The sequence below is a fragment of the Topomyia yanbarensis genome, chromosome 1 (genome assembly GCF_030247195.1).
Source record: "Topomyia yanbarensis strain Yona2022 chromosome 1, ASM3024719v1, whole genome shotgun sequence".
NCBI lineage: Eukaryota > Metazoa > Arthropoda > Insecta > Diptera > Culicidae > Topomyia > Topomyia yanbarensis.
Genome location: NC_080670.1, coordinates 83,423,583 through 83,450,334, shown reverse-complemented (window position 1 = coordinate 83,450,334; position 26,752 = coordinate 83,423,583). Strand labels below are relative to the sequence as shown.

Below are 26,752 nucleotides of genomic sequence, written 5' to 3'. Positions count from 1 at the left end.
TCTCTTGCGTAATTAAAAACACACTTTAGTGTTTAAATACAATATTTAGCGACTCTTCGGTACCTTGAAGTTGTTTAGGCAAAACAGATGAAAAGCGCAATAGTTGCAATGCGAATTTTGAAAATACTTTCGAGAGTCCACAGAGTTCCAGAACAAAGAATAAACCAGCGGTCACTGCTTGATGAATTTAAAATTCACAAATTTTGCATTAAATGCGGTGTTGTTTTTGTCGAATGGAATTTTTTAAATTTAATTGGAACGAATTGGAATTTGAATTCGAGTTTGTGTAAAATTGTAAATTCATATTCTAGAACTTATATGGACCTTAATCCAGTCACTAGTATATATTAATATCAGTAAATCTACTAAAACTGCTTCCGAAAAAAACTCTCTGAGTTTTAGTACTGGATTCATGAATTTATCAGTTATACGGATGCTCTGGATCTCCCGGGAGATTCGGATGTAGTTACGAAAGTGAACATTTGAGTGAAAGTTTCAATTTTATTTTAGTTGTGATTTTCTACATGCCTTAAAAATTATTACAATGGTTTTGAATCTGTTTTATCGATTAACCACATTATCTTTGTACAGTATTACTGAGGCCACACATGATCCACTTCGGCACCGATTCCTGTTGCCCAACCGCATCAAAGACAGTAATATTTACCAAACTCTGAATTTCTTACAAACAATTTGTTTTCAAAAACATTTAAATATGGCTTAAAATAATTTCGAAATTATTCGTTACAAAAATGTTACACCTAACGAAGGCTAACATTTTTCTCGTTGTTTCACTTCAAATAGTTTCGTAGTAAGTAGGGGAAAGTGGTCGGTTGCCGTCACTGGTCGGTTGTCGATAATTGATTCGTAGGTTCTGTACTACAACCAAAATATTTGTTGAACAAGTGAAAACCTGCTTAAAAGTTTTTTATTATCATTTGCTTAGTGTTATAGAAAGAAGCAGATCGATCGAAAAAGTATGCCCATAGAATATTTACGAGGTGAATTAATTTTATGTTGCGGTTTAAAAATTGAATGCCACCGAAACGTTCGCCACAATTGTTTTTATTCTGCTTTTAAAAAGGTTACTAAATCGGTTCCCAAACATGGTCGGTTATGTGCACCCCATTTTTGTGGCAAGTGCTTAATTCTCTCTAACCTAATCAATATGGGTATTTTCGGAGCAGGCTTTACGAGTAGATAGCAGAGATCGATTTTGGACGCAATTCTGAAAACCAAGATGGCAACTTCCGGTGAACCGTTTTTGATAATTTACATGGGAAATGCCCATGGGTCGTGTTTTCACCGCTGGGTAGTACTGCATACACCAAATTGTCACGACCAGAGAGACAAGGGGCCAGTCATAAACCACGTAGACCAAAATTTGAGAATTTGATGGCTTTGCTTAAAAATCTCCCATCACGGTATTACCAACGACACGACTAGACACTAGTATTCCAAAACTGTATCGAAAATCCGACTACCCCTTAGTGACTCAGGTAACTGGGAATGTCAAATGTGACATTAGGTTAGAAAATGCATGATACTAGCAATACTGAATAATCCGCTGTTATTTTTTCAAACAACTTGTGGCAACCAATGGTTACGCAGGGAAAAAACAATTTGACAACAAAACATACCGCAAACCAGTGAAAATAAGAAATCCTCCCGGAAATTATCTAATAAGTGCGTTAGTGTTTTTATTTCCAGCAATCGATACAACCACTTGTAGACCTGACTTGTGCAAACGCATGGACGGGTACGGAGATTTCTGTATCCTTCTAGTTTATTTGAATCACATTTCATGTTCAATTTTAACAGAATCTGGTTTCGTGGCGAAGGTTACGAAAAAACGAAGGTGATGCGCATTGTGAAATGCAAGAATACTGGCTCTTGAATGCATTTGAGCAATTTAAATTTAAATTTTTCTCCAGAGGAAACTTTGTACTTTTTTGCATGCAACGAGACTAATTTTTGTTCACAAATTTTTCTTACTACGAATTGTTTATGATGTAAGCATAACTTGGCTGTATAGCAAGCAACCAACAGAATATCAAATAAACAAATGAGTGTTGCTGAAAACATTATTTTTTTTTCCGCTTCGAGGGGTGACTCAATGAACTGGTAACTGGCGGTAAACTACTCGCACAATTTTTCTTCAAAAGATTTCATGAAATTTCAGGTCGTGTCGTTGGTATTACACTTAAATGAGAGCAATAGGAGCACGTCTTACCTGTGAGGCGATCGTAAGCAAACAGATGGCCGGTCGAGGCTGCTGCGATCAATGAGCCCTTTGGTTCGTCGTTGCTAACGCTGCACAGTGGGACGGAATCAAAAAAAGCCGGACATTGATATTTACGACGAAACTATTGGTTATAGCACTTTGATGTCTTCGGAAAGGTTTCTTCATTTTTTAAGTAGTTTAATATAATGTTGGAAAATTTTTATTTAAGGGGGTATATACGCAGATAAAAAAAATAACTTTGCAAGTTGTTGCCAAAATTGATAGTCATGTATGGAAAGTTTGTAGACGAAATGATTTTATGAAACTTTGTTGAAGTAACGAAATGGCTATCTGTTAAGCGAAAAAAGTTATTGGGTGAAATTGAAGTACATGTCGGAATACCCCCTTAAAAAGTGTTTTTTCATTGTAACTTTTTTATTTGATTTTTTACAGTTTCCCAATGTTCTAGAAAGTTGTAGATGCTTTCAAAACACACCTTTTTGCGGAATACACCAACTCGCTATCTCTTCGTTTTTAGGGTGTATGTCTGTTTTTTTGGTTTTTCTGGGCTAACTTTAAGGGGCTATGGTTTGTAGAGTAGCAGGTAGTAGCAGCTAAATTTATTTTTTTGATGTTCAGCAAGAAATACCATATTCATACATATATAAATAATGGCGGGATCTAATAGGATCCTTGGAATACTGTGGGGTAAAATAGACTAGCGTTTCAATAAAATATTGGTATTATGAAGCATGAAAAATAAACTATTATGCGAAATTAATAAACATTTGAAATATTACAGTTCATTCCATATATTCCGACATTCAAAGTTAATTTTTTTTTGTTTTTAACATGCTCATAAGTCATCAGTGTCCTGCCAATTATCTTCTTCGTCATTGAGGTTGCGAGGTTGATGCGAGGTTGATCTTTACCGGATGAACAAGGTTTTTCGTTGCTTAGAATACTCGGTTATATTGTTACCTTGTTCATCCAATGACGAACAAGATGATTGGAAGGACACTGATGACTTTTGAGCATGTTAATAACAAAAAAAATTAACTTTGAATGTCGGAATATATGGAATGAACTGTAATATTTCAAATGTTTATTAATTTCGCATAATAGTTTATTTTTCATGCTTCATAATACCAATATTTTATTGAAACGCTAGTCTATTTTACCCCACAGTATTCCAAGGATCCTATTAGATCCCGCCATTATTTATATATGTATGAATAGGGTATTTCTTGCTGAACATCAAAAAAATAAATTTAGCTGCTACTACCTGCTACTCTACAAACCATAGCCCCTTAAAGTTAGCCCAGAAAAACCAAAAAAACAGACATACACCCTAAAAACGAAGAGATATCGAATTGGTGTATTCCGCAAAAAGGTGTGTTTTGAAAGCATCTACAACTTTCTAGAACATCGAGAAACTGTAAAAAATCAAATAAAAAAGTTACAATGAAAAAACACTTTTTAAGGGGGTATTCCGACATGTACTTTAATTTCACCCAATAACTTTTTTCGCTTAACAGATAGCCATTTCGTTACTTCAACAAAGTTTCATAAAATCATTTCGTCTACAAACTTTCCATACATGACTATCAATTTTGGCAACAACTTGCAAAGTTATTTTTTTATCTGCGTATATACCCCCTTAAATAAAAATTTTCCAACATTATATTAAACTACTTAAAAAATGAAGAAACCTTTCCGAAGACATCAAAGTGCTATAACCAATAGTTTCGTCGCAAATATCAATGTCCGGCTTTTTTTGATTCCGTCCCACTGTGCGCTGGTGTGCGTATACGAGCAATGCATTAATGGCTCAAAAAAATCGTGTTGCTCAAGGCATTTAGCTGAATACAATGCGGTCGTCCCGATCTACCATGCCAAACTTTGTAGCGCTAATATTTTATGCTGGCGGCCATTTTGTTTTAGTATTTCGATTGATTATATGCAATTATGCGATGTCATTATGTTAGAACAAAAGGAAAACTATTTGTTTTGTGATTTGAATATAATGTGGTTGTCCCGAACCGTCATGCCCAGTTTTCATTTCGGCAAAGTATTTTTTGCTGATGCGAGAGCTTTTTTTTATTCAATTGCGATGTGGCGTACTATAAGGGGCCATTCATTTTTTTTTATTTAAATTTATAGACCCTTTAACGGTACGTCATTCGGGTCTTAGGCATTTTTTTAAGGGATTGGTTCTAAATGCTTTCAAAGTATCCTGTCTTTTTAAAAAATTCAATTACAATGTTGATTGACGCCTCGTTGTCCGCTAATGCTTCTCTCATACTCGTTGGTAGTCCTGTGCTTCTACGTTCATCTTCCAATCCTGGGCAGGGTAAGCACCGGGTAAGCACCACATTTTCCCGTCGAGTTTTTCCAGTTGCTATGTATGGGGTCACCGCGTTCTTCACTTCGCATAATTTGTTGTTTGTTGTAGATTGCCATTGCTCTTGCCATTTCCAAACGGTACGTTTTGTTATGTTTCTTCGCATTTCTTTATAATCCAACGCTGTTTCCGTGTCTATGATACCTTCTAGTGCTGCTTTGGCTTCTCTGTCCGCCCGTTCGTTTCCCGCTATGCCGATGTGACTGGGCACCCAGCAAAATGTGACATCTTTCTGTGTGTTCTTGCAGTGTTTGTATAGCATCCCGATATCATCTCTTCATCTACTGGTAATTTTAAGTGTTTCTAGCCCCGTAACTACGCTCAGTGAGTCGGTGCATATAAGATATGCACCTGCTCCGTCTTGGTTTGCCACCCACGATAACGCTTCCATCGCTGCCTCGCTTTCTGCAGCGTAAATGCTGCTCATGTCGTCGATTCGGCGTCTTATCACAACATCGTCGGTGACTACACTGAACCCGCTCTTGTTGTCTTTTCTCGAGCCGTCTGTAAATACGAATCGATGGATTTGATACCGAGTCAACTTGAGTCTATGGAAAAGTTGTTGGATGACCGCGCTGCAATATCCTTGTCTGACTGGTTGAAGTAGACTTTTATCCACAGCGATTCGGGTTCTCTTCCAAGGTGCGGATTTTGGTACTGTGAAAATGTTCAGTAGAGGCAATTTGAGCCCCAACTCCTCCAGTATGTTGTTACCGCGAATTCTTGCTGGTTCGGTAAGTTCTGTTTCGTGTTTTGGTTTTGGAGTGCCCCATAGTTCGCCAGAACTCCCATTGCTATCAGTTGTAAGTTCTTCGTCGGACACGTTAGATTGCTCGCTGCTTTGCTCGTTGAGTGACGGTTCGTCGTTGCTGCTGTCCTCGCACGCTTTCATTTTTGCTGCAAACATTGCTGTGCGTTGTTGTAGCAACATTCGCAGGTTGGGAATTCCAACTGCAACTTGCAGGCTTTCGATAGGGCTAGTTTGAAATGCTCCGCTTATCGCTCTTAGTCCGGTGTTGTGCAGGGTATCGAGTTTTCTCAGAGTAGAATCCTGGACAGATGCTATTATTGGAGCTGCATACAGAATTTTTTCTAATATAGTGGCTTTGTATAGCTTTGTTATTGTTTTACTGTCGCCTCCCCAGGACCTGTTGGCCACGCAACGGAGGAATTGTAATCGTTGTTTGCAGGCTGCTCTAATTTCCTCAACATGTTTTTGGAAAGTTAAGCTTTGGTCGAACGTTACTCCGAGGCACTTATGTGTACTGTTTCGAGGAATCAGCACTCTATTTTTGCAGCTTGCATTCTGAGATTCTTCTGGTTCTGGTAGCCTTGAAGATCACTGTAGCGCATTTTTCGGATGATATTTTAAAGCCGGTTTTGGTTTCCCATTCAGTGATCGCATCTAAAGCGTTTTGAAGTTTTGCTTCCACTTGCGCGTAATCAATCCCTTCGGCTACTAGAATCACATCATCAGCGTAGATAAGGCAGAATACTCCATTTGGTAAGAACTGAGTGATCGTATCAATAGCGATGAGAAATAGGGTTACGCTCAGTACTGACCCCTGGCATAGGCCGGTCTCCATTTCCTGTTCGCTTGAGACTACTCCGTTTGTTGCAACTTTGAAGGTTCTTTTCTCCAAGGACCGTGCGATGTAGCTCAACATTCTTCCGCCGATGTTCCACGTGCTCAGCTTATCGAGTATCAATCGCCTCCAAGTAGTATCATATGCCTTTTCTATGTCGAGAAATACCGCTTGTGCGTAACGTTTCTTGTTTGTTGCCTCCCGCAAGTAATGTTCAAGCTGGGCTAAATGGTCCACTGTTGATCTACCTTTTCTAAAGGCGTATTGATACTGGAACAATAGCTTACGTGTTTCCAGAATATGGGAGAGTCGGTTGTTTATCATTCGTTCAAAAACCTTTCCAACATAGCTATTGAGGTATATGGGCCGGTAGTTTTTTGGGTTGGTCCTCTCTCCCTTTCCTTTAAAGATTGGCACCACGATTGATTTAGTCCACGTGTTTGGGTACTTTGATTCCGTCCACAGCCGATTGTTTTCAGGAGCGTTAGCTTACAATCCAAAGGAAGGTGAGTTATCATCGCATAGTGCACTCCGTCTTCTCCCGGGGATGTCCCCTTTAGCCCGTTCAAAGCTTCTTCTAGTTCGAGAAACGTGAAAACTTGGTTGTAATCGGCATCGTTTGTGTTGGGTATTATCAGTGGCTGGTCCTCAACTTGCTCTCTTATCTCAGTGAACGGTATACTGTACGCTTTCTTGCTCAACACTGCACTAAAAGCTGATCCGAGGGCATTAGCGATCTCCAAATCTTCGGTCATTGTTTGGTCGTTGTGATTTATTGCGCAAATACGGGTACCTCGTGTTGATCCTTGTATTCGGCGGTAGTTGGCCCACATTTGTTTCACAGGTGTTTGGGTGTTGAATGTTGAGATGAATTCTTTCCAGGATGCCTGCTTTGACTTGAGGATTATTTCACGCGCTTCCTGAATTCCTCAGATGCAAGTTGCTTATCTGAATGGTCGTCGGCCAGTGACTTCAGCTTTCGTAGTTTCTTTTTACGAGTTTTGATTGCCAGTTCGACATCTTTGTTCCACCATGGTACCGCCTTATTTCGTATGCACCCTGCTGTTTTCGGAATTGCCATTTCCGCTGCTCTCAACATTTCCTTGCTTATTTCCGCTATTTGCTCTTCAGCGTCGGTTTTAAGCTGAAAGTTGATTACTCTCTGGTACAGGTCCCAATCTGCTTCGTCGATTTTCCATTTCTGATCCGTTGTTTTCGGCTGGATAGTTCCAGGAAGTGTCACGTATACGGGTAAGTGCTCACTTCCGTGAGTATCATCAGCAACTGACCACTCGAGGTCTCCAGCTAGCTGTGTGGAACAACAGGCAATGTCTATGCACGATCCCTTTCCCGTGCTGTGGTTTATGTATGTCGGCTCACCATTGTTAAGAACGACAAGATCGCACTGGTCAAAGATCTGTTCCAAGATTGTTCCTCTAGGGCTGCAGGCTTCCGATCCCCAGAGAGGATGGTGTGCGTTGATATCTCCTACGAGTAGAAGCGGCTCAGAAATGTTGTGGAGTAGTTGATCTATTTGGGCTTTCACAATGGTATCTCGAGGCGGCAGGTATATATTTATGATTGCCATGTTGATAGGGGGCCCTACTTTAACGACGATGGCTTCGAGGTCTGTATTTATTTCGAGATCTTCGCTGTCGATACCGAGCTTGATCGCAACTACTACTCCGCCAGCCGATCGGCCTCCGCCTATGCGCGGACGATGGTATACTTTGTAGCCATTGATGCTGGGTGGGTCACGTAGCGAGCACATACTTTCTTGTAAGCAGATGACTAGAGGTTGGCGTTTGTTCACGATGAGATCTAGTTCGGCTTTTTTAGGCCGGAATCCTTGGAGATTCCAAGAAAGAATGCAAGGGCGGTGTCTTATTTCGCGGTGGTTATCAGTACAGTTTCCGAGGGCGTTGAATGTTATCGATTGGTTGGTGTGCATTTACTACTATTCATTCCAGTTGTGGTAGACACTGCGCGCCTTTGTGCGGGGATGAGCGGTTCTGCCGTTATTTGGTATTTAAAGGAGTTCGGAAGATTTCCAGAGGTACGAGGGTTGAGTCTCTTGTGCGTCTCTTTTCCAGCGATTTCTGGGCGTCGTGGGTTGTCCGTCAGTTCCGGTGTGAGTGTAGTGTCCGCACTGACGGGGCCACGGCTATCCAGGAACCTGAGCTGGTATATAGTGTCCACCTTGTTGAATGATTGCCGGATTCGTATTCCAATGCGTTGCGGTTGGCCTTGTGCCATTGCCGTTCGGTTTTTCTTTCTCTTGCGGCAGTTCGTTCGTTCAGTGATCCGGGCCAGGTTGAAAAGAATCCTAAGTCTGGGTGATATATCAGAGGAATAGGCGCTGTGTCCCTTGTGCGTCTCTCTTCCGGCGATTTCTGGGCGTCGTGGGTTGTCCGTCAGTTCCGGTATGAGTGTAGCGTCCGCACTGACGGGGCCACGGCTACCCAGGAACCTGAGCGGGTATATAGTGACCTGGTCTGAACTTGCTTGAGGTAGCTCTATACAGTATGGTGGGCCTTGCGGGGTTCGTATTCCAATGCGTTGCGGTTGACCTTGTGCCATTGCCGTTCGGTTTTTCTTTCTCTTGCGGCAGTTCGTTCGTTCAGTGATCCGGGCCAGGTTGAAAAGAATCCTAGGTCTGGGTGATATCTCAGAGGAATAGGCGCTGTGTCCCTTGTGCGTCTCTCTTCCGGCGATTTCTGAGCGTCGTGGGTTGTCCGTCAGTTCCGGTGTGAGTGTAGCGTCCGCACTGACGGGGCCATGGCTACCCAGGAACCCGAGCGGGTATATAGTGACCTGGTCTGAACTTGCTTGCGGTAGCTCTATACAGTACAGTGGGCCTTCCACCATAGCCACCTTGTTGTATGGTTGCGGGGTTCGCATTTCAATGCATTGCGGTTGGCCTTGTGCCATTGCCGTTCGGTTTTTCTTTCTCTTGCGGCAGTTCGCTCGTTCAGTGATCCGGACCAGGTTGAATATCCTAGGTCTGGGGAATAACTCAGAGGAATAGGCGCTATATTCCTTGTGCGTCTCCTTTCCGGCGATTTCTGGGAGTCGTGGGTTGTCCGTCAGCTCCGGTATGAGTGTAGCGTCCGCACTGACGGGGCCACGGCTATCCAGGAGTCTGCGCGGGTGTGTGATGTTTTGCTCTTTGACTATAACCGTTGGATTCGAGATTTGCGGCTTTGGGTCCGGTTCTTCTGTTGATTGCGTTGGGCTTTGTACCGCTGCCACATTGTCATTTGTTTGAGTGGTTGGACTTCGTTTTGGCGGTGGGTCTTCCTCCTCTGCTGGTTCGTTTTTTCTATGTTTCGTCGCTGAGTGGATTGGGTTGTTAGTTATTATCAAGTGATAGTCTTCAGCTGCACCGGGATAGTTGGGTAAAGGATACTGGTAGTCTGCGGCTGGTTGGTTATGGTTTTCTATAGCTGGTGGATATGTATGGTCAGTGGTGTCGGTATTTTGGCTACGATTGAAAAGTTATTCGGAAATTAGCTGTTCATCTTCTTTTTCAACATTCATTCGGATTGTTCCACTATCGTTTGTACTGGGGTGGCTGCTCCTTGCGTTACTTTCAGCTGTATTAGCGCTGGAACTAGGTCCGTCCAACTTGGGTTTCTTGGTGCGGGCCCTAGTTGCCGACCCGGTCGGTGTTACGAATAGCGAATGGTCGCTGTGTTCCGAGAATGATTGTGCTCGTAGTTGTCGATTGGGTGTTCCTTCGTCGGCGCTTTCCCCGCTAGTTGCTGAGGAAGGGTTTCGCCCTTTTTTATTTCGTTGGTTATGTGCTGTAGTTCCTGAGTCGTTGGAGTTAGAGCTTTTTGTATCCGTTTTAATTGCCAGGCGTTCTCCTAATAGCTTCCTGTATGCATCTTTATATTTTCCCAATTCTTCCTTCAAGGCTTCTATCATTGGGTTACTTTGTTGGTTGGTTGTTGCTTGCCGGCGTAAGCTTAGTACTTCCTCTCGTAAAGCTTTCATCTCGGTATTCTGCTTCCGGATCTTGTCAAGTTCTTGACGCAATTCCTTTATGAGTTGATCCTTTTCATTATCGTGCGATTTTGTCTGGTTGGCGTAGGTAGATGGCTGCTTCGATTTTCTCAGTTTTGCTCGGGCCTCTCCATAGGTTAGGTTGTTGTCCTCTTTAAACTTGATTACAGCTTCCTCTTGTTTGTATATAGGACAGTTTCTATCCATGGGTCCGTGATTACCTTCGCAGTTACGGCAGTACTTGGCCTTCTTGCACGGTTGGGCATTTTGCGCTTCGTGTGTTTCGGATCAGTTGGGGCAAATGGGGGTTTCAGAGCAATTTTTTCTGGAGTGGCCGTATTTGGCACAGCCGAAGCACAGCAGAGGGGAGGGGTAGTACCTGCTTACTGACAGCCGAATAAGCCCGTAATACACGTAGGGCGGAAGAGTTTGTCCTTTGAACGTAAGCACTACCAGGGGAGTGTTTCGAGTCTGGTCACCATCCCTTTTGATTATCCTCCTAACGTCTTGGATGCTTTGCGAGGCGAGATTTTGTTTCAGTTCGTCGGGGGTCATGTCAACGGTGTCTACATCATAAACGACTCCTTGACAAGAATTGAGAGACAGGTGTGGGATGATCTCGACTCTGGTGCCGTCGGTTAGCTGTTTGAGTGTTAACAGCTTCACATAGGTCGAATGGGAATTCGTTCGAAGGATGTATTTTGTACCTCTCGCTTCCTTAGAAGCGTTAACCAGTGATTTTGGGTCATGACCGAGAAGCTGCTGTATGGATTTGTTTATGACGAATGGGTTGGAGGGAAGTTTGGTTGGAATGGTCGGAGAGCTTATACCATGGTCTTCATCGTTGTTACTCACCGCTTGTAGGAGAAGGGTTTGAGTGGAAATTCTATCCGCATCTTGTCGCACCCAACAGGGTAACGTTGACGACAAGGACGTATTCCCCCCATCGGGAGGAATGTCCTTCACCCCCATGATCGGGTCAAATACAGGCCGGCCACGTCAATCACTTTCACTATTTATTATTCAGCACTACTAGGTGAATCTTTATTATTTTGCACTCTCCTCAATCACATTCACTTTTTTCCAGTTCACTGTCGCCTTAATCGATAGCAATCACTCACTTAGCTTCCAACTTTTCGGGTGTAGTGGCAGCGGGGCGCGGTACGCTTGCGAGCGAGGTATCACCACAGCTCGTTTGCTGCTTAGCACAAAAAACCAACCTGCTACCTATTAGCACAGAAGCGATACACACTTGGTAGATTTCCAAACAATCTTCACCACCAAGTGGTGGGCTTGTGGGGATCGAATATGATAACCAGCGGCGCGCACAGTTGGCGGGGATTTGTTTCGTAAATCTTTTTTACCGTTTTCACTTCACTCTTCTGGTTTACACAGCAAGTGTCGGGCTGATTGCCGGGGCAGCCGCCTTTGCGTGAGCTATGACGCACTGATGTACTCGGGATAAAAAAGCCTTTTTTGCACTTTTGAAGATAGAAAACGATCACTGCACCTTTGTGAAATCTTCGAACACTATGTTTTCACTGCGAAAAAACCAATCGCTGTTGCTCTCGGGCTAAAACTAACTCGTAAAACGGTGGGATACTTGGAGTAAATTAATGTACGTGTGGCACGTACCGTGTATCTACTCGAACTGCCATTCATTTACCACGTGGACAAAAAACCTTTTTTCTGACCCCCTCGTGGACAAGTGTGGACAATTCCTAAACCCCTACCCCTCCCTACGGTGTCCATGTGGACTTTAAAAAAAATGGGTAGTTTCATAAAAATGGGATTTAGAAAATTTTCCCATGTGGAAGACTAATATGAAGCAAAGCTTATGAAAATCGTTCAAATCTCAACGACTTATGATATTTCAAAGATTCATCACAAAATAACCATTGTATTCTTGAATTGGTTCGTAATTTCAACCTCTAGCTATGAAATCCAAAATTAATGTAATTAGATCATGTTACAGATGATTGCATCAAGTGATTTAAATAAAAAATTCTGATTGTTTTTCGTGCGATTTCTTATGATTTTTTCGATGATAGTTGTCATAGATGTTATCAATTTTCACACGTGATGCAGACGCAAAGACGATGCTGTTATAAGTAGAGGTGTGCGCCGCACAGTGGCGGATCTTCAAACAAAAGTCGGACAAAACCCCAAATGTTACCTAATTTAGCTGAAAATCACAAGTTAAGCTAATTTTGAGGTGCTGAGCTCATTTTTGATGTCAAAAGTCGTAAAATATAAAATGCATTTTTCCATACAGTGTCATTGAACCTTTCTTATGACTATTATCCCGTTTTCATGATAGATTTTCCGTTACTGTTCACAAATATCAGCAATATCATAAAAAATTAAGAATACTACTTTAAATCCATTGTATAACGTGTTGGTTTACTGTAGATTGTCTAACTATTTTACACAAAACACCATGCGCCTCCATATCAGCAACAAAGCTTCAAAATCTCCTTAAATCTTTTTGCGCACCTAGGCGCAGAACGAGACCATGATATTCGAAAAGTAGAGGTTATTTCCCATAGAATGTATACAATGGGACCGTTCCGAAATGATTCGCATGTTTGTACAGAATACATTAGTGAAAAAAGAATTTTGATTCGACCACTTCAAACATATTTAAACGAAAAAGTCATAGTTCTAAGTAAATTTACCGAATGTATTTTAATTGCTAACTAGGTTCTTTCGTTCCCCTACACAATGAAACTAGTTGTGCTAAAATCGGATCAAAATCAAAAAAGCAACATGCATTTGAAGTGAGCAGAGCAACAGTGGTTTCGGATATGAATATCATTAAAAAGTCCGGACTTTGCTACGTTTAAACTGATGTTAAAAATCGTGTTCTGATCCAATAATCATAAAATTTTGAATATACATCATTCAATACATGAGAAATTTAGGAAAAATATAAAATATCAATATATCAAAAATAATTTTTTGAGGTTTTGGCCAGCCTCCAGCCACTGTGCGCCGCGCCGCCGATTTCAGGTAAAAATCGGCGGCGCACCGGCGTCACGCTGATGTGCTTACTATTTTTACATGCAATCGACGGCGCCGCGCAGCGGCGGCGGCGTGGCGCGCACCTCTAGTTATAAGCACTTGGACTATTTAAAAATCTTAAAAATATTTGAATATAATCGCTCACACCAATGACAATACAAATTTGTTTCATTTTTTTATAAAAGACAAAAATATGACGACGTGGACATTACCCATACCACCACCTCCATCCCAATGGACAAGCATGGACTTTCTCGTGACCTCTACCCTTTCCTAAATTGTCCACGTGGTATATGGATGGCCCCTAAGGTGATTTTTGCGAAATATAATATATGCATGCGGCTGTTAAGTTTTTTCTTTGCAGACTACAAAGCAGCCATTTTCATGACAGGCGATCGAGCAGGAATTTTGTTAGTATGAAAAGGCACGTGGTTTACAGGCTTTCACAATTCTTTTTTTTTCGATTCGCCATATTGTTTTTGGGAAACCTTTCAGTTTACACGCTTTCACTCTTTCCTTATTTTGGTTATTGCGTGGGGGATTCTAACTGGATTCTTTTTACAATAACCGGGAGGATCGCCAATGTAAGAATTTGATTTTGCCAATGCTCAATCTACTATTAAATTTATTCTACATCATTTTCACATCAATTTGAAAACACGCTTGTTTGGAATTATTATTATTTTTTATTTGTGATCATTTATCATTATTCCCGAAAATGTGGAGCGGAGTTACCCTTTAGACTCCCCCTCCTTCCCTCTGGCTACGTGACAGCGTGAACTTCAGTCTGATTTGTCCTAATCTTTAGTTAAAATATAGGTTGCCTGAAACTCACTCAATTGCAATGAATGCGATCCGTCAGTGCAATAGTAGTGCGTAATATTCGCACCAGTTTTTCACATAGGTACATATATTGTGCATCTAATGAAGAATAATGTTCAAAATGCCTTTGGTGGTAGTTGAAATGAATAAATTTCCTTTTTTTAATGCAAAAGACTTAGATGTTTTTTGAAAAAAAAATTGTAAGTCCTTTGAAATGGGAATAACTTAGAAGAATTTTGGCAGTTTATTTTTTGCGTGGATTTCGAAATTACCACGGTTTTTTCAAAAAATATTCTAAGTCCTTTTGAATGCAAAAGACTTAGAAGATTTTCGGAAAGCTGGAAGAGACGGGTCTGGAAGATTCCTCATGGTCCGCACCTCAACAATATGGACATTTTCGGAATGGTCTTGAAGTAGGTACCAGAAATTGATTTTTGACGCCATTTTTAAATCTAAGATGGCGACTTCTAGTTTGGCGAAATTCGCTATAACCCAATCAGTATGGGAAGTACAAATAGCTTCAATTAAACAGTTGAATTTACTTGAATTTTAGCAATGTGTTTAATTTGAATAAATTGAAACCCCCAACTCACATTACATACATCTCTTTCTTCTCTCACTTCCATTCTCACCGCACTCTTCTGGATGCGCACATAAAAATATTTTACATTTCGCTAGTTTATGATTAGATCTTATATTCGAGGATGTTTTGGATCGCCCAGATTTTTCATTCGGGAATTTCGGTTAACCGGAAGTCGCCATCTAGAATTTCAAAATGACGTCAAACATCGACATTTGTTGTAGAAAATCTCGCTAAGCCGGAAATCACCATCTTGGATTTCAAAATGGCTTCAAAAATCAATTTTTCATGGACAACCTTGCGTTGAAGATGCTGATTTGTTTATTTATTTATTCCTGGCACCTACTCGTTAAGACCATTCCGAAAATACCTTTATTTATTGGGTTACAGCGAATTTCGCTAAACCGGAAGACGCTATCTAGGATTTCAACATGGCATCAAACATAAATTTCGAGACCATTCCGAAAACATCCTTTAGTTATAGCGAATTTCGCTAAGCAGGAAGTCGCCATTTTGGATTTCAAAATGCCGTCAAACATACATTTCTGGCACCTGCTCGTCAAGACTATTCCGACAATACCCATATTGCATGGGTTGTAGCCATTTTCATGACAGGCGATCGAGCAGGAATTTTGCTAGTATGAAAAGGCACGTGGTTTACAGGCTTTCACAATTCTTTTTTTTCGATTCGCCATATTGTTTTTGGGAAACCTTTCAGTTTACACGCTTTCACTCTTTCCTTATTTTGGTTATTGCGTGGGGGATTCTAACTGGATTCTTTTTACAATAACCGGGAGGATCGCCAATGTAAGAATTTGATTTTGCCAATGCTCAATCTACTATTAAATTTATTCTACATCATTTTCACATCAATTTGAAAACACGCTTGTTTGGAATTATTATTATTTTTTATTTGTGATCATTTATCATTATTCCCGAAAATGTGGAGCGGAGTTACCCTTTAGACTCCCCCTCCTTCCCTCTGGCTACGTGACAGCGTGGACTTCAGTCTGATTTGTCCTAATCTTTAGTTAAAATATAGGTTGCCTGAAACTCACTCAATTGCAATGAATGCGATCCGTCAGTGCAATAGTAGTGCGTAATATTCGCACCAGTTTTTCACATAGGTACATATATTGTGCATCTAATGAAGAATAATGTTCAAAATGCCTTTGGTGGTAGTTGAAATGAATAAATTTCCTTTTTTTAATGCAAAAGACTTAGATGTTTTTTGAAAAAAAATTGTAAGTCCTTTGAAATGCGAATAACTTAGAAGAATTTTGGCAGTTTATTTTTTGCGTGGATTTCGCAATTACCACGGTTTTTTCAAAAAATATTCTAAGTCCTTTTGAATGCAAAAGACTTAGAAGATTTTCGGAAAGCTGGAAGAGACGGGTCTGGAAGATTCCTCATGGTCCGCACCTCAACAATATGGACATTTTCGGAATGGTCTTGAAGTAGGTACCAGAAATTGATTTTTGACGCCATTTTTAAATCTAAGATGGCGACTTCTAGTTTGGCGAAATTCGCTATAACCCAATCAGTATGGGAAGTACAAATAGCTTCAATTAAACAGTTGAATTTACTTGAATTTTAGCAATGTGTTTAATTTGAATAAATTGAAACCCCCAACTCACATTACATACATCTCTTTCTTCTCTCACTTCCATTCTCACCGCACTCTTCTGGATGCGCACATAAAAATATTTTACATTTCGCTAGTTTATGATTAGATCTTATATTCGAGGATGTTTTGGATCGCCCAGATTTTTCATTCGGGAATTTCGGTTAACCGGAAGTCGCCATCTAGAATTTCAAAATGACGTCAAACATCGACATTTGTTGTAGAAAATCTCGCTAAGCCGGAAATCACCATCTTGGATTTCAAAATGGCTTCAAAAATCAATTTTTCATGGACAACCTTGCGTTGAAGATGCTGATTTGTTTATTTATTTATTCCTGGCACCTACTCGTTAAGACCATTCCGAAAATACCTTTATTTATTGGGTTACAGCGAATTTCGCTAAACCGGAAGACGCTATCTAGGATTTCAACATGGCATCAAACATAAATTTCGAGACCATTCCGAAAACATCCTTTAGTTATAGCGAATTTCGCTAAGCAGGAAGTCGCCATTTTGGATTTCAAAATGCCGTCAAACATACATTTCTGGCACCTGCTCGTCAAGACTATTCCGACAATACCCATATTGCATGGGTTGTAGAGAATTTCGCTAAACCGGAAGTCGCCATCTTGGATTTCAAAATGACACCAAAAATCAATTTCTGGCACCTACTCGTCAAGACCATTCAGAAAATACCCATATTGTTGAGGTGCAGGACATAAGGAGTCCAGTCCCGTCTCTTCCATCTTTCCGAAAATCTTCTAAGTCTGTTGCATTCAAAAGGACTAGGCATATTTTTTTGCAAAAAACGAGATAATTGCGAAATCCGCGCAAAAAAACTGCCAAAAATTCTTCTAAGTTCTTTGGATTTAAAAGAACTTAGCATTTTTGAAGGAAAAAGTCTAAGTCTTTTACATTCAAAAGGACTTGCAAAAACCGTATTAATTGCGAAATCCGTGCAAAAAAAAACTTTTAAAGATATTCTAAGTTTTGTGTTGAGAGTTTTTTTTAGGTGAACTTTCGAATTAATTTTACGCGGATTTTCCAATTAACGCGGTACGTATCCCCCGCGTAAAAAAACCTGAGTGTAATACATTTTCATTATACATGACATGACAACTATATACAAGAAATCAATATTCGAGTTCTAAAATTTTGTAAAAGAAAAGACCAAATCGATAACTTGAACCAGAAATCAGCGGTTTGAGTTTGGTCGTCTTGATCAGCTGGTAGGAGAAAGAGGATAATGTTCGCATAATGTATAGGAAGGATGCCCATATGATCTAAACACCAAAAATGGTTTGGTTAAAATCTCGATGTTTCATGCATTTTAAAGATATTTGTCATCCCAAATTCAAATTCGATTTCTTAGAATTTTTTAGTTCCTTCTTCTATGGGAATTTCATGTGATCGGACGATTAACAGTTTATATTTCCGGAACCATACAACGGATCCGTACGAAATTTTGTAGCAGGAAAACATACCTTTAATTTGAGGCATTTGTGATAATCGGCCAAACCATCACCGAGAAACTGATAATAGCAAAAATAACCCGAGAATAGTGAAAAACTGTATTTGAGCGTAATGAAAACTTGAATGTCCTATTTATCATACAACCAGGGATGCCAACGGTACCGATAAACTACATTTTTTTTGGTATATTTACATTTGTACAAGCCGTACAGCCCGCTACAACGACGCATCACTGCAGCTCTTGTCAGAACGGTAGCCAAACCGAGTACATTTTCCCGTATAGCAGTAGAATACATTTTTGTTTTGCTGCTGTACTCCGACTGCTCGGTGAGAGTGTGGCGTAGTAAAGTTTGTTCTCTCGCTTTGTACATTTTTCTCTCCATAGTCAAAGGGAGAGGCCCGCACACGAAAGCGTTGATGCCGGCCGTGGCGTAAATAAGCCGCATTCATTGTCGTAATTTTTGAATAAAAATATTAAAAAGATTGAAAATATTAAAAAATGTGAAATAAGGAAAGAGAAGCTGTACCGCTCGCGTCTGGTGGCTGTACTGGGGACAGTAGTTTTTTGTCATGTTACTGCTTTGCACACAGGCCGCCGTACAGAGCTGGGCGTCCAGCACTAGCGAATGACAGCAGCATCGAGAGAGAGAAATGAGAATGTAGGCAGAAAAATTACAGCCGCAGAAAAGGTAGGCATTTTGCATCCTTGTATACAACTGCGCGCATTAATTAGCAATCATCCTACCAGATGCGAACCCAAGAGCACTCTGACGCCAAAACTTCGTTGACGGTGGTACACGCATTCTTGAAAGAAGCTTATACAACAGGTAAAAGAAGCGAAAGAGATAGCATGTCTGGGTGCCGACCACATGTTGTGAGAATGGGAATTTATTTAAGCCAACTGCATGCCCCCACCATCATTTCAAGAACGAATGAGAAGCGCGATTGACAGATCTGTATGCGTACCGCGCAGTGCTACCAAAAGTACAGATGTTTCTATAAAGATGCAGATTATTTGAATTGTATAGGTACAGATTAAAATGATGTCTAAGGAAACTAAAGCATGGTACATATTTTTGGAGATAAAATGGTAAAACAATAGTTTTATTTGACATTTCTAATACCTAGTAATATTGAAAAAGTGTATATAGGATATATAAATTTACGGAAACTGTTTTTCTTTGGTGTGTAATACAAATATGTTTTGTAATTTGACTACTCCAAACAAATGATTTGCTGGCGAATGAACTTATTATTGAAACCTTAACAATAGAACAAATGATTTTTGCACTAAGAACTCAGTATTTTTTATTTATTATTGACGGAAAAATAAAGCGAGATTGGAAAGGTTGATGTATAAAACACCCAAATTAACAAAATATTATTCAACTAGCAAAACGTTTGCATTAACTTATTGCTGTAAATTTCGGTACAAATTTTCTGAAAAAGTAGTGCGATTTTTTATTCCCGGTAAATAATATAAAATGTGGCATCACTGGTACCAGCTTATTTTAGTTTCTCTGTGCCGCTCAGCAGCGAGAGAGGAATGGGTGTCGCAGCTCTCCAACGTGCAATGTTGCATCCGAAGTTTTGTATCACAACAGAGCAAAACTTTCTCTTTTGCTCACCGAAAAAAATCGCGGCGGCCATGTTTAACTCAACAATTTGGTCATCGATGACCAATTGTTGAGCAATGTTGAATTTCGAAACACGCCTAATATGATTATCTCGCTCCCTAATTCATCTCAGCTCTTCTCTTCTTCTCTTCTCTTCCCTAATTCATCTTAGCTCTTCTATTCATCCCACCCATTTGAACACATTAGTTAGAGCAGTATCTGCTATCTCTGTTTAACCCATTATGTCCTAGCGTATGAAATTTCATACGCAAAAACAACACATTTCAGGATAATACTTGTTATACAATAAAGGCGTTTTCAAACTTCTGGTCTTTTGTGAACGTTAATTAATACCCTATAGTTTATAATGTGTACGCTCAATAATCTTTTTTTATAAAATTCCATTGTGTTTTCGAATTTCAAAGTTGGACAAAATTCAAACCAAAATATGAACAATACATATTATTAATTTTCTCTTCTAAATCACTAATTCTTGTTTCGGATTGTAAACGAAAGGTCATGAGCGGTGTGAAAGATGTGGCTCAGTGCGAAAAAATGGAAGAAATTGGTGAAACAATTACGAAAATTCTTCTGGTAGTTCAAGGTATGAAATTTCATACGCTAGGCTGAACCGATATATTTTTTCCTAAGGCGAAATAATTTCCTCTTTAGGACCAGGAAGCGATTCACAACATTCTCGCTGATTTTAACGTTGAATCAGTGCATTCCAGGCTAACGAATGCTTAATACGTAGCAAATCATACCTGATACCACCCAGAATATTTTTTATGTAAATTCTCGTAAGAAAATGTTCTTTTTCTTAAAATAATTACAAAATTTGAGGGAAAGATGGTTTGATGCAACGAACCAATCATGAGACGAAACGACTCGAGAGAGGAGAGATGATCTCGCAAGGTTGAAGATATTATTCGATTTTATGTTTAATATAAATATTTTAGCCGAATTTTCTATGTAATGATTTTTTGATACCCTATCAGCTCAGCGTATGAAATTTCATACGTTAGTTTTTTTCGCAACAAAACGTTCCAAAGTGGATATTTTATTTTTCCCAAACTTAATTCGGCATAATATGAGGGCTCACGAAGTATTTTATAAATTACCGAAGGTTTTAATATAGCTGGGTTATAATGGGTTAACGCATAAGCTCAAATGGTAGGATGAATAAGGGTATGTTGTACTAGACTTTCTGCTTCGCTCAAACGCGACCATTTCACATTTTCCAGGCAAAAATTTTAACTGCACTGCTTCTTATGAACGAAATAAAGATGATGATACCTATTTATGCCCATTCCAGTCACCCTAAGTCGAGTTATCAACAAAATAGTGTGACATCATGACTAATGAGATGAATAAGGGCTCGTCCACCCTATCTGGTCCAATTATGGTTCACTGGGATTGGAAGTTACTACAGGATTTGAAAACAACAAGGTGAAAATCTCTGTAAACATTGAATTAGACTAATTTAGGTCATTTTAGTCACATGCTTTTAGTTAGTTTTGTCGATATTACTCAACTTCATTTCCACCATTTTTTAAGTAGTTAGTTTGTTATTCTCGTAATTCTAATCTATTCTACTCTAACCTTTTTTTAATTCATTGATAAAAACACACAGATTAGGGTGAACTACTTCTCGGTCATAAAAAAAATGTATCGAACACTATCGCAACTCTCGGTGATGAGAAATTTGAGATCGTCAGTTTTGTCTGGAACCAAATAACGTAGTTCCAGCAGAGAGACGACTACAATGAACTGTTGACGCTTGTATTAGCATTCTTGGATGTACCTCACTGTTTTTAAACAACCAGGCGCCCAAAGCAGCAGATGGATGTCTAAAGCCATACATTTTTTGAAGTAGAATACTTCTAACGTTTCAATATGGGGTCCCGTTTCAAAAATATAAGTTGAGAAATTTTCCCAGGATTGAAATGCGAATATCTGCCGTTCTACTGATCGAAATCGCAATATTTTTGCACTATCTGATCGGAAATTCGTGCACGTGTTTCGTATTAAATTTCGGAATTAGTACGACTACTAAATATAAAATAAATAAACCAAAACAAGGATTTTTAGAAAATCCTTCGAAAACAGCGAAGAAAATGCACAATTTGCAAGCATATCTCACGCAGAGCCGTCAAAAAGGAGCATGTAAGCGTTTCATTATATATGGGAATGTTATATATACAGGTCAGGCGAGCTTGTTTTGTATCATAGTGTGTTTGACTGTCCCCAAATGAGGACGTGTTTTATTGGAAAGCGGAAAGTTAAATACATCGGAAGCTCTCTTGCATCAGCATGACCAAGAGGAAGAAAAAACTCAGTCTCAGTCCTACCGTTCCAAAGGGTAGTGGTCCCCCAGCCAAAAACAGTCCTGTCACAGCGACACCAAAGAACCCGATCAGAAACACATAACAGAAACATTTCAAAACAATATCTCGCACTGTTACTTGTTATAATTTTCTGTTATTTTAACTACTAACGAGACCAGATTTATAGCACAGCTTACTACGAAAAAAGCATTCTGTTATAATCTTGTTATTTCATTCTGATCGGGAAGCGGCAACGTAAAATCGACGCTACTCAAGAGGGCGGAACGGGATCCGTCAGAAGCAACTTTACACCAATCCAGTCCAGCCGTGTGGACGGAAACGCAACTGTTATCAACTCAAGTGGATTGAATGGGAAACGCAAGACCGACGTTGCACAGGAGGATGGAACGGGATCCGTCAGAAGCAACTGTACAACAATTCTGTCCAGCCGTGTGGATGGAAACGGCACTGCTATCAATTCAAGTGAATTGAATGGATTTGGAGATTCCATGTCAAACGCCAGCGCTGCCGTGAAGATTAAACTGCCGCCAATTATGGTCAAATCAATTCCAATTGGCCAGCTCGCCCAAGGTTTGAAGACGGTTGGTGTCGCTGCTGAATTTAAACTGTGCCGCATTGGAGTCAAAGTTATGGTCAGCATAAAATCAGACTACAACAAAACGCTAACCTGGTTGAACAATTCCAAGGCAGAATTTTTCACCCATGATATCCCCGGCGAAAAACCATTCAAAGTGGTTATCAGAGGTTTACCAGATATCGATCCTGAACAAATCAAGAGCGAACTACGTGAACATTATAAGTTAGAGCCGCTTAATGTTTTCCGGATGCGGCGACGTGATGAGAAAAAGAAGACGTTTAGGGATTGCCTGTTCCTAGCGCACTTTCCGCGAACCATACCGTGGTGGTCGTGACGTCACCCAATGCCAGAGGTGTCTGAACTTTGGTCATGGAACCAAAAATTGCAACATGACTGCTCGCTGTAATTACTGCAGTAAGAACCACAACACATCCAGTTGTCCGATTGAAGGAGCAGTCGCCTACAAATGTGCCAATTGCAAAGGTGCACATCTGGCATCGGACAAGCAGTGCCCGAAACGTGAGACGTATAAGTACATTAGAAGACAGGCATCAGCAACAAATCAGCCTGGACGCAAGGTAAAGGCACCAACCCTTAACCAGGAAAATTTCCCTCCGCTGCCCAGCGGTCCCAATGCTATCGGTGCAAGCCCCGTCGCTAGTCAATGGCCCTTCCCCCTGGACATCGACCAGCAACCCCAGCAAACGACACGCCAGCTTCATCCCTTTTCTCAGCAGAACAATTGATGGAGATCTTCGTGAGCATGACAAGTGCTCTTCGTCATTGTCGCAGCAAACCTGAACAGATTCAGGTACTAGGTACATTCATCATCAGATATGGTGTTTAACGCTCTAAAAGTGGCAACCTGGAACGCTTGCTCATTAAGAGCAAAAAAGATAGAGCTTGCGGATTTCTCCAGCAGGCATGACATCGACGCAGTTTTTCTAACAGAAACATATTTAACGGCCAACGATAATTTCTCGTTACCAAACTACAACACCGTACGACTTGATCGCATCAACACCAGGGGAGGTGGAATCGCCATCATCGTGAAGAAAGGTATCCGGCTTTCAATCCTACCGCAATTTAAAACAACGGTCATTGAAGCGTTAGGAGTTGAAGTACACGCGCCAACTGGTAATATAAAAGTGGTGGCTGTATACTGTCCTCGCCAATGCTACTCCAGTTACGGAAAAGCAGCCCAATTCAAGAAAGAGTTAACCATCATCTCGGCGAGCAACGCAAAATTCATCATCGGAGGGGATTTAAACGCCAAGCACGAACTATGGGGCAACTATTAACGCAATCAAAACGGCCGTCTTCTCTTCGAACATGCCCAGTTAGGACACTACACGGTGCAGTTTCCGGATGACGCAACGTTAATAACACAGGCAGGAAATCCATCGACGCTGGACATATTTCTCACCAACACCGAAATCTCGAAGCCGCTTACCCTCAACAAGCTCACATCTGACCACTTCCTAGTGGTTTGCGCAACTAGTGGAAGCGTAACTACTGCGCCGATCTTCCAGCGAAAGGACTATCATCACGTTAATTGGACCCAGTTCAGCCGAATAGTAGATGACAATCTTCAAGACAACCCAGCACTAACCACCAAAGAAGACATCGACGCGGCGCTAGATGGCTTGTATCATGCGATTGATGTAGCTGATGAGGCATGCGTAAGGAGGGTTCCTGTCCGAAGTAAGTACGTACAAATAGATTCCCACACACTCTGCTTGATACGATTGCGTAATGTGTATAGACGGCAATTCCAAAGGTCTGGCCATCTAAACAAAAAACGCTCAGCCTCCAATCTCTCCCATATCATCTCATCACGCATGAACGCACTTCGAAATGAGAATTTCGAACGTGTGATTCATGGGCTTGATGACCGTTCTCGACCATTCTGGAAGGTTTCCAAAGTATTGAAGGCCAAACCCAAACCCGTCCCACCTCTGATGGTAAATAACCATCGACTCATTACCCCCTCTGAGAAGACAAATGCAATTGGTAACCAATTCGCCTCGTCACATTTACTCGGCTCGACTATCTGTAGTCCTCTAGAACAACAGGTTGTGCAGTGTGTCTTGGAATTGGATGCAAGTGATTGTATGGTTCCGGCGACTGAAAGAGTGACGGTTGAACAGATTTCCTCTGCAATCAAATTTACCAAAAATATGAAGGCCCCCGGGTTTGATGGACTATTTAATCTGGTCCTTAAAAAACTCAGCACCAAGGTCTACCAATTACTCTGCAGCATATTCAATAGATCCCTTAGTCTCAGCTACTTTCCGGCAGTTTGGAAAGTAGCAAAAATAGTCCCAATCCTCAAACCCGGGAAAGACCCGACTTTACCACCCAGCTATAGGCCCATTTCCCTCCTTTCATCTCTGAGTAAACTGTTCGAACGTGTAATACTTAACCGATTAGATTCATTCATTGCTGATAACAACATATTGCCACCTATCCAATTTGGCTTCCGGCGAGGTCACTCAACATCTCACCAGCTACTACGGATGACCAATAATATCAAGACGAACAGGGCAGTATCCAAGTCCACTGCGGCCGCATTTCTCGATGTCGAGAAGGCGTTCGATAATGTCTGGCACGGTGGTCTTGTGTATAAGCTTTGTCAGTACAATGTTCCACCATACCTAATCAAGATAATCCGTAGCTATCTGGATCAGAGACTGTTTCGGGTGGTATTGAATGGAACCGAATCGAATGTATTTCCAATACCTGCCGGCGTCCCCCAAGGAAGTCTTTTAGGCCCCACACTGTATAACCTATACACATCTGATATTCCCCAAATCCCTGATGGCCCAATGCTATCGGTGCAAGCCCCGTCGCTAGTCAATGGCCCTTCCCCCTTGGACATTGAACAGCAACCCCAGCAAACGACACGCCAGCTTCATCCCTTTTCTCAGCAGAAGAATTGATGGAGATCTTCGTGAGCATGACAAGTGCGAACAGGGCAGTATCCAAGTCCACTGCGGCCGCATTTCTCGATGTCGAGAAGGCGTTCGATAATGTCTGGCACGGTGGTCTTGTGTATAAGCTTTGTCAGTACAATGTTCCACCATACCTAATCAAGATAATCCGTAGCTATCTGGATCAGAGACTGTTTCGGGTGGTATTGAATGGAACCGAATCGAATGTATTTCCAATACCTGCCGGCGTCCCCCAAAGAAGTCTTTTAGGCCCCACACAGGCCATCATCTTTCGTCACCGCCCAACACCTAAGCTTATCCCCCCGCCGAACTGTAAGGTAACGGTATGCGGGTCACAAATCGATTGGTCCTCTAAAATTGTCACACTAGGACTGACTGTGATAAAATCCAGGAAATCTGGCTCGTCGTGGTGGTGTAAAATGCATCTCCGATTTAATTTACGAATGGTGTGCAGGAAAATGTCATCCGAGATGCCGTGACCTACACTGAACACGCCAAGCGCAAAACCGCAATGAATGTCGTCTATACTCTGAAACGGCAGGGACGCAGTTTGGATTTGGAAGTTGAAAAAGTAGTACTCACTTGTATCATTATGGCCACTAAAATCATTTCAAAGAATAAGTTTGCATTTTCTGTTTCATGGACTGTTTCTCCCTGGAGAACAATTTGGGTTAAACCCTAAATTATGATTTATTTCAGTACGCAAATTGCAAATATGGTCAGAAACAAACGAGTGAAGTGGAAAACATTTTTACTTCGCGCATTCAAAAAGGGTTTCAATTCTCAAATATTTTACCAAGGTGCCGTATTACATTACTCTTTTTACCCTGAGTGTTCGATAATCTCCGTATTGGAAATACAATTTCAATTTTGTTCTTTATCAAAAATATGTGGTCGACCAACGCACAGTGGGAAAAAGTATCAAAAACGCGACTTTACTCAATAACTTGATAGAAGGCTAAGTGTCGTTATTAAAAATGCATACTTCTTAAGTGAAAATGTCTGGGGAATCTATTACAGGTATTTAAAATGGCCGTAAAGTACGCTATCATGCCCGTTTTGCCCCAATTCCCTTTATCGTTTGAGTTTATGTTCAAAACTGAATATATAACTCAGAAGAAAGTTGAAAACGGCTGACAAAAAATAATATTTCTTATGCAAAAAAAGTCCAGAGAATCGATTGAAGATAATTAGAATAATCTCACGAAACGTATTCACCCATTTTACCCCGATTCTCCGCAAAACTAAAGTTTGAAGTTAATCCTGGCCTTCTATATTGGTAAAAGCCTATATACGGCTGATCAAAAGTGATGATTCTTATGTATAAAAATCCAGGTTATCGTTTGAATATAGTTAGACTGGTCGCCTGAAACGTTTTACCCCAATTCCTCCCATAACTCAATTATAAAGATAAACCTGGCTCTACATTTCAGAAAGAGGCTGAATGCGGTTGATCAACAGTAGTATTTCTTATGCAAAAAATTCTGGGGAATCGATTGAAGATAGTTAGAA

At 40.7% G+C, this 26,752-nt stretch overlaps 2 protein-coding genes across 4 annotated transcripts in view; one reads left to right on the top strand and one right to left on the bottom strand.

Moving 5' to 3' along the window:
- Window positions 1–26,752, bottom strand: part of LOC131678025 (glycine dehydrogenase (decarboxylating), mitochondrial) — a 507,641-nt gene that overhangs the window by 184,246 nt on the left and 296,643 nt on the right. The window lies entirely within an intron of this gene.
- Window positions 1–26,752, top strand: part of LOC131678028 (uncharacterized) — a 115,055-nt gene that overhangs the window by 63,483 nt on the left and 24,820 nt on the right. The window contains exon 1 of one of the 3 annotated variants that reach the window (XM_058958167.1): window positions 22,529–23,990. The exons of the other annotated variants lie outside the window; for them this stretch is intronic. Within the exon in view, the coding sequence (XP_058814150.1) occupies window positions 23,965–23,990 (26 nt within the window). The 5' untranslated portion in view covers window positions 22,529–23,964. Of the gene's footprint in view, window positions 1–22,528; window positions 23,991–26,752 lie in introns of those variants that run through there. 3 annotated transcript variants of the gene reach the window in all.